Source organism: Drosophila bipectinata, chromosome 2R (assembly GCF_030179905.1).
Source record: "Drosophila bipectinata strain 14024-0381.07 chromosome 2R, DbipHiC1v2, whole genome shotgun sequence".
Taxonomy (NCBI): Eukaryota; Metazoa; Arthropoda; class Insecta; order Diptera; family Drosophilidae; genus Drosophila; species Drosophila bipectinata.
Window position 1 is genome coordinate 18,061,256 of NC_091737.1, and position 8,979 is coordinate 18,070,234.

An 8,979-nucleotide genomic window follows, 5' to 3' on the forward strand; every position below is an offset into this window, starting at 1 on the left:
GACCGACGGGGCGTATACGTAATTTAAGCCGCTTTAAGCCCAGGCCCGGAGCATTGCGAATGGCAACCGTAGCGAAATCTGTCCCTCTCATCTATTCCAGCCAGGACTCGCTCCTCTCCCTGGCACACACACATACACACGCACATCTGCTGCTAAGCTGCTGCACGCACATGAAATATCCAGCAAAAAGTCCTTGAGCACGGAACAAAAAAAAGGACGAAAGAATAAAAAGGACGAGGCAGGGGTGAACTCGAACTGGCACTTAAGAGCGTCGATGTCATGTCGACACGAAGAATGGAGAGCCTCCAGGAGGAAGGTGAAAGGATTACACTGCGGGAAGACCTATCTGGCATGCTCCCGAAGACTTCAACTAGAATCTGACTTTTTCTCTCAGTGTACTCGGCGGCAGAGCCGAAAGCAGGCATCAAGTGTTGGCGGCGGCGCCTAAAGTAACTGAAGTCGGCAAATACCGCGAATCGTAGGGAGTGGGAGTGGGAGTGGGTCGGAACCTGATAACTTTCAGGAAGGGGAAGAGGGCGGCATAGAGCAGCTGACACTGGCTACAGTCTGCGACATGAAGTTAAGTGGCGTAAAGCGTGTACTTAATCGCTTAAAGCATTAGAATTTGAAATTGAATATCATAAAAGATATTCAAAAGTGCGGAATGGCTCGGGCTCGGAGAAAGGCAAACAGAGGGAGAAAGCAAATAGTTGTAAAGGTTTCCAGGGAAAGAGATAGCCGGAGAGTGGGTGGCACACTTGGCAAATAGTTGGGAGTTCATGGGGAGCTGGAGGAGTTGGGGGAGTTGGAGGAGTTTCCATCGAGGCGACGGCTCGTAAAATCGTTTAAGGTGCGACATAAACTCCGGCGGAGATGGAGGTCCTGACGCTGCCAGGACACTGAATCCCAGATCCTGGCGATAAACAAATTGTTGGGGAAAGTAAATTTTTATCGCAAAGGAATCAATTCGCTGGCTACTTGCCGAGGCGATAATTTTTGTGGCCGAATCGCTTTGTTTACTGGGGAAGCCCCTCGTAAAAACCAGAACACAGTACAATATGCCCTTTAAAGAGGGAATTATTTCAGCAAAAAGCTCTTAATAATATTAGTAATTAGCGGAATAACATTATCAAAAGCTGTGATTTTTGCGATGCCAGTAATTCCGGGAAATTACAAAACAAATTTGTCCACTTCAGCACTCTGGTTTGGAATTATGGCCAAAAATAATTGCAATTACAAAATTCAACATGTTTCTTTTTTTCCAGTTTTTTTTTGGAGAAGAGAACAATTGAAATATTTGCAGCACTCGCATCAGGATTTATTTGAACATTTTCCAGCAAAAAGTTATAAATTGCAATTGAATGGGATTTTGGGGGAGGAGGTCGAACCGAAAGTCCTGGAGTCCGACTGGGCGCCCGGGGAGGGCATTAAAAATGCATGACATTTTGACAATTGATGGGCCAAGGAATCGATAACATCAAATATGCATTGGGGGCTGCCTCGGTCTGACAATTTGCAATTTGCTTTTATCAACTTAATTTGATTTGAAGGGTGTTTGCAGAAGTCCTGCGAGGGGGAGGACTATGAAGAGTGGGTGCTCCAGCTCCATAATGAATCCAAGCTGGTTAAATTAGCAAGCCATTCAATTATTCAGCCCGGGAGAATAATGTCTATCCGACAGGGACCTGTCACACACAAGCTCGTTCCATACGTCAAGTCGAACAAATGCTCGCTATTCTTCTTACTGGAATACTGCTCCTGCTGGTGGTGAAGCCCGGCGGGGGCTTCATCATTACCGTGGATGCCCATGATACGGACTGCTTCTACGATAAGGCCAGCGTCAACGACAAGGTGACCATCACCTTCGAGGTGATGGAGGGCGGCTTCAAGGACATTGCCGTCACGATCACAGGGCCCAACTACGACAGCCTGCACAAGTCGGAGAAGGAGACCTCCGGCAGCTTCACCTTCTCGGCCATGCGGGAGGGCCAGTACGAGCTCTGCTTCGACAACCAGTTCTCCACGATGACCCCCAAGGTGGTGATGTTCAAGTTCCATGTGGCCCGGGCTCTCGAGTACTACGTGGACCCCAGCAAGCGCAAGGACGACGTCATCGAGCAGGCCAAGGCCCAGGCCATGATCAACGAGCTGTCGGCGAAGCTGGGCGCCGTGAAGATGGAGCAGGAGTACATGCACTTCCGCTACCGTGGCCACCTGGACATCAGCGACAGCGTCCAGTTCCGGATCCTGGCCTGGTCTATATTCGGGCCCACCCTCCTGTTGATAATGACTGTCCTGGAGATCATCTACATGAAGCGCTTCTTCGAGGTCAAGCGGGTGGTCTAAGCCCACTGAGACTCTTCTAATCCTATCGAACCAATTGACACTCGAGAGTCCCCAGACTGCGGCCTGTGGCTTTCCTTCTCCTCGATTTGTTGCATATTTCACGCTCCACAAACCATAAAACTTTCATGGACCGGGGAGCCGGCCCAAGTGCCCGTAAAGTTCACCTCACCTTCCCCACAAAGTGTGGCCCGGCCCCTCATTGGATTAGCACTGGAAATTTATGATGCCTGCCTGCCATGCCGCTCACACATGGCCGTTCCAGAGTACCAGTCGTCGGGTCGGAAACTTATCATATTCATTCACAAGTTTCTGCCACGGCCAGCCCTCCTCCTCCTTCCCCGAAGTCCTGGTCCTTGGCAAAACAAGGGCAAAGTTTTTGCCTCTTATTTACGACAATGTCGCGTCAAGTTTTTTTCCCGCCACGGTTTTTGTTTCATCTGCCATCGGGCGTCCGTATTGCCTTATAAAGTAGCAAGTTTTGCTAATATTTTTTTTGTCTCTGGGATGGTCTTGGTGCTGGTGCTGGTTCTTCCTCCCGGGTTGTTGCATAATAAAATGAAGCATGTTCTGGCAGCTCTCGAGACGCGGCATCTGGCAGCGCAAGAACTGAAGGAATGAATAAAGGACACCCGACTCGCAACAATATTGTTCCCCAGCGTCGAATGAAAGCAAAAGTTCCGGGCAGCCTGGTAGCCTGGTAGCCGGGGCAGGTCCTGGTCCGAGTAACCTAGCAGCCAATGGAGCAGCAAGTAAATAAAGTTCAAAGGATAAAGTACTGGCGATGGAGTATCCATCAATTTTATTTCGATTTTGCATTCTACAATTTCTTTGGAAGAGTATTTGTGGCATGGAATATTGATTTTGCCCTACTGCCCTTTGAACTGAGGCAGTGCCTCCACTTTCCATACCACAACAGCTACTCAACATTCCGACGCCCCATCATCTCTCATCATTATCGCATGCCAGGACCCCACTCTCCGGCACTCACTGGCTTCAATTATGTTTTGCATCCTTCAGAGCTGTTCACTTAATTGCATCACTTGCAGGACTCGCCGAGGACTGAAGGCAGTGTGGTTAGCCTTGGGTTCCTTTCGAGCTGTGACGGCTTGGCCGGGTTCAAATGTCCTTCCGCCCTCTCTCTCTCTACTGCCATCGTGGCAATTCAATTTTCTATTATGTCAGGCCGAGTTGAAAGCAATGTAATGTTAATAAAATACTGCCACCAGCCTCAGACCCAGAGCCGAACCGAGCAATAGAGCTCAACTATGGGGCAACAATGGCATCCTAGCAGCTGCCAAGGCAACGCTACGTATACGCAACGTGGTGCGCCTTTGTCCTGCCTACGAGTATTTACCCACAACACAGCAAACACACACAGGCCACATGCGAACTCGAGGACCGGGGAGCTGGGGTTGTGTTATTTGACATTTATTTGCCATTTCCCTGCGCCCTCCCTCCCCCTCTCCCGGCCGACATGAGCCTTTTTTCCCCGCAAACCGCAGATCGGATACAGAAAGAAATTCCTGCTCCCTGATTTTGTTACTAGGATATTGGAAAACTCTCATCAGGTCCTCCCATATGTCCTTTTTTTGTCTGTGTGACTTACCTCGCTTCTGTGGCGCCTGCATGGAGGACGGAGACGGCGTCGCCAGGCCCTCCGCCACCAGCTGCAGGAGCAGGAGCCCCACCACCGTCACCATCAACAGGCTAGCATGGGTGGCCCCCGATCCGGCGGCGGTATGTCCTTTGTTCCGGCACATCGTCAGCCCGGGACGACCGGCGGCAGTTGCACTGGATCCTTGACTTTGGTTTCGGTCTCGGTTACGGTTTTGATATTGGTATCCTGTGCCCTGGCACATCTCTGTTTTCTCACAGCACACTGCACTTTTCTCACAATATCTCTCACAATATGGCTCCTCACTATCTATTTGTTCATTTCGCGATTCTCTGCTGGAAATAATACGGAATTAGCGGCGGAAAAAACTGAACGAATAATTAAAAAAATACATCCACATCACGTTCGCATTTAAAGTCTGCAAATATTTTCATTATAATCGCTATTATATTCGCTCATGTATTTGTTATTAATTAAAAAGCGATTTGCCCAATAATTGAATCGCAGGACGAGCTGTTTTTTCTTCGCAATAATTTAGTGGCATATTTCGTCGATTTATGGCCAGCCCCGATCATTAGTCATGTGAGAGGCCAGTGCCAGGGAGGAGCTGGAAGTGGCGTCCCAGGAGGCGGGACGCTGGCAATCATTCTTCATTAGATGGGGCCAGCATGTCAAGGACTTTTCGAGGACGACCACAGAAATTTCGGAGTCTCCGCCGCCATGCCTCGCATTCTATTCTGGCTCGTTCTTGTGTCCTTTTTGATAAATATCAAAAATTCACAGTTGCATTTCCATGGAAATTGGCAAAGCCGGAAAGCAGAAAAAAATGCCAGAAAGGAATGCAGGGCGGGAATATTTTTTTGCTGGCAGTCGGTTGTTGGCTTTTGGCCTGTGGAGCCTGAAAAATTGCAGCAATTAGTGGTGCCTGGAGGTCAACCAACCAGCGAGCCAAAAAGGACACGGGGCCCTGGTCCTGCCACCTGGCCGGCCAAGAACTGTTTGGCTTTAAAGTGTGGACCATTTTTTAGGTAGATTTCAGAGAAATGCCTCACAGGTTTGACTAACAAATCAAATGTCCTGTTTGTCCTGGCTCTTGATGGCACATCTGCACTTTTATTGTGCAGACTTTATTCTGTTAATGCATCCACTTATTCTCTCTCATCAATTTCAGTGATTTATGCCGAGTTGGGGATTGGAAAAAAATGGCAATTCAACTTTTATATGACTTTTCTTAATTGCTTGATAGATGCATTTATCTGTCTCGGGCCATTGCGTTTTATGTTTCATTAATAAATCCAATCGTTATTCCGATGATGGATGCCTGCTTGGCCCGGCCAGGCGCACATCCGAAGGATTCGGGACACATTCCAATGGCTGGAGGGGTGGTGGGGGCACAGTTTTTATTGCACCTCTAGGCGCATTCAATTATTTATGCAAACGTTTCGCAACAAAAACCCGGAAGGGCTGAGGGTCTGGGAGGCTCGAAAAGTGTGCGGCAATAAAAATCAAAATCGGGCCAAATTCGGCTGTGGCATATGGCGCAAAAAGAACGAAAGCAAGCAGCCAGGGCGGGCCAGGACAAAAACAAAAGCCAACCGAGGGAAAACATACACAAAAATAAATTCAAGGATGGGAATGGATGGGATGGTGGGTATGGATGAGCCTGACGGCCATTGACGGATGTGGCACGCGTTTCCCTTTTTATTTGTTGGATATTCTCTTATTTTTTTATTTGCGGCGGCACTGCATAAAAATCACGTAGCCGCCATGGAGTCACGCAAGCTAGCGCGCGGCACAGGGAATTTAATATTTAATCCTACCGAAGGACATCAATGGCAATTACAAAACTGCGGATCACGCACCGCAAAAGTATCACTGTTTTTCACGAGTTTTTGGCGAAAAAATCACAGCTAGCTCCGAACCGTAGCTGGTGACTTCTGCTGGCGAACTAAGCGCGGATTTATCGAGGACCAGGACAAGGACCAGGAGCATAACCAGCACCAGGACGAAACGAAACGATTGCAGAGTTCGGCCAACTGGCAAAGAAGCCGAACCACCCCCGACGATATCCACGAAGAAAGTGAATGAAAGTGAAGCTGCTTTCGCATCCGGTGTGGGAGCGAGTGAGCGAATCGGTTAGGCCGATTGGGGAGAGAGCGCGAAAGCTCTGATTTGTGGCGCTCTCTCCATCAGACTCTCTCAGTCCCCCCGACCATCTGACTTTTGTTTACGCTTTGTCAGCTGTTCGCAGGTCTGCTGCTCCACGTGGCTGCTGCGGCGAGAACAACAAAAACAAAGGTCCTTGTTTTGATTTTCCGTTATGTAAGCGCGAATCGGTGTAACGGTAAAAACTGCGTAAACTTTGAATGGGGAGATGCACTGAGAAAATAAGACAATACTTTTCCTTAATTGTAATTAGCTATAATTTCCTATAAAAATCTTCAAAAGATTTTCCAGAAAAATCAGCTTTAAACTTATTCATAACAAGAAAGGAAAGCTAACTTCGGGCGGAGCCGAAGTTGATATACCCTTGCAGTTAAAACCGGATATATATCGCAAACATCGGATTTAGTTGGCCGATCCTTATGATTACATTATAATAAAACCAATTAATTAAATTACAAAATCTAAAAAAAAGTCCCAAGCTTCTATCGTCAAAAAAAACAAAGTTGTTATTTTTACCAAATATTTTTTTTTTTTATTTTTAAACACCAAATACCATTTCTGATCGTTCAGTTATATGGCAGCTATAAGATATAGTCGGCCGATCCTTATGAAATTTGGTAGGTTGGATCAACTGACCAAAAATAAAATCTGTATGGAATTCCAGCATTCTATCTTCAAAAACACGAAAGTTGGGTCATTTCCGATCGTTCAGTTATATGACAGCTATAGGATATAGTCGGCCGATCCTTATGAAATTTGGCACGTCGTATTGTTTTGCCAAAAATAGCTCTCATGTTAAATTAGAACTTTCTAACTTTAAAAACACCAAAGTTATACCATTTCCGATCAATCAGTTATATGGCAGCTATAGGATATAGTCGACCGATCCCGGTCGTTCCAACTTATATACTGCGTGCAAAGGAAAGAAGGGTGTGTGCAAAGTTTCAAGTCGATAGCTTTAAAACTGAGAGACTAGTTCGCGTAGAAACGGACAGACAGACAGACAGACGGACAGACGGACAGACGGACAGACGGACATGCTCATATCAACTCAGGAGGTGATCCTGATCAAGAATATATATACTTTATAGGGTCGGAGATGTCTCCTTCACTGCGTTGCACACTTTTGGACAAAATTATAATACCCTCTGCAAGGGTATAAAAATTACCCATTCCCCTCCAAGAAGTCCCTCCTCCTTCGCCTGTGGTGACCGCCAAGGGCGCCCTCTTTGCGTGGACAGCTGGTGACGACCTTTGCATGCCAATTAGATTGGGGATCGCAACAAACTCGGCAACTGGGACACGGACCGATGCGCTCCACTGCGAATGTCCAGCGCCCAGCCACCCAAAACGCCACCCACCCGTCCATATCACACCGCCCACGGTAACCTTTAAGTATTACGGTAATGGTCGAATTTTAAGATGGCGCGAAAGAAAAAAGAGGTCCTTTTTTATAGCCATCAGCTTCAGGTGCGGGTTCTGGTTCTGGCGTCCTACCTTGTCCCGCCGCTGCTCTCTTTATTTTCTCATTTCCTGGCCATCTTCAAGGATGTGCGCAGGTGTCAGGAACAGAGGTTGGGCCACTAAAAAAATACACAAGTCCGGGAGTGTCCTTTTTTTCCTTTGCTTAATTCTCGTTTTATGTTTTGACACCGTTTCGGTAAAGTTTTCAACGGTCCTGCTCCACTCTTGTGTGCCACTGACACTTACAAGTTTGCCTCTTGTTGCCGTTGACATTTTTATACATCATCTGTCCTGCGGAAAAAGGACACCCAGCCCAGCGCATCCCTCACCTTTAAGAGCCCTCGCCCATATCCTTTCGCCGGCTCTTACATTTTTATTTAATTTTAGCCTCTGTCTGTTTTGTTGCGCCTTTCCAGCCCCGAAATGCCAACGTAAAGTTTTTATTTGCCCCATAAAGGCAAGTGCCTCGGCTTTCGTTTTTTATTTTATGAGGAGCATACGGCTGCGGGCGGCTGGGCGGCCGGGATTTCCCCGCCCAAGTGTGAAAAGGCAGATTCGCTTTGATCAATATTTAATTTCCATCAAAGGGATTCGATATGAAAGTCGCGCCGCACGCCATCGCCCCCTGATAGGCTCTATAATTTACACGCGCTCGTAAAATATTAACAAAATCGTTACACAATTGATTCGAATTGACACAAAACTGGTCGATAAACATTTACAAAAATTATTACAAATTAATTACAATACAGGACGGCCGCAGGCTGCCGCAAAGCCACCCGCAGTTGTGATTTATGTGCCCCATGCTGCACCAGGTGAGGAGGACACGGAATCATAGTCCAGGGTAGGCTGTTGCCTCCGGCCACTGCAATCGAACACATAATAAATATTTATGCAGACAGTTTTGCCTGTTTTTGCACTGTAATTGCACACACACACACCCACACTAACACAGGCAAACAAGGTCCTGGGAAACTCTGTGTTTGCAGAGATTATTAAAGTTATTTTCTTTGGGCCACTCCCGCCGGTTTCTTTGCCTTGGCAGCCTTTGTTTATGTTTACACACATGAATGTATAAATTACGATGCCTGGTTTTTGTAAACAATGCGAGTTGGCCTGCGGGCTCTGCCTCCGCCTCCTGGGGGCGTCCCCCGGCCGAGGCCACCCACGTCCCTGGGCCACATTTAAATATTTGCGCTTGGAATTATTTTCGCCGGCATAAAGTGTGGCCAGGTAGACATTTTACAAAGTCAAACAAAAGTTGCCACCGCTTGTTGCCTCACTCCCAGTCGTCCCTCCCCCAACACTCCTGGACCCCTGCCACTCGTCTGGGTGCCATTATTCTATCCCTCGTTGGGGCTTCCCGCTCTCTTGCCAGCCATTGAGAA

At 47.5% G+C, this 8,979-nt stretch overlaps 1 protein-coding gene across 1 annotated transcript; it reads left to right on the forward strand.

Annotated features, from left to right (window-relative positions):
• The first annotated feature begins 1,663 nt into the window (after positions 1-1,663).
• On the forward strand, positions 1,664-2,831 carry LOC108125208 (transmembrane emp24 domain-containing protein 2). The gene has a single exon (XM_017241322.3). The coding sequence runs from the start codon at positions 1,726-1,728 to the stop codon at positions 2,344-2,346; it is 621 nt and encodes a 206-aa protein (XP_017096811.2). The 5' UTR covers positions 1,664-1,725; the 3' UTR covers positions 2,347-2,831.
• The last annotated feature ends 6,148 nt before the right edge of the window (positions 2,832-8,979 follow it).

Excerpts from the sequence above, each read along its gene's own strand:
- LOC108125208 (XM_017241322.3), top strand. The coding sequence starts at position 1,726 with ATGCTCGCTATTCTTCTTACTGGAATACTGCTCCTGCTGGTGGTGAAG.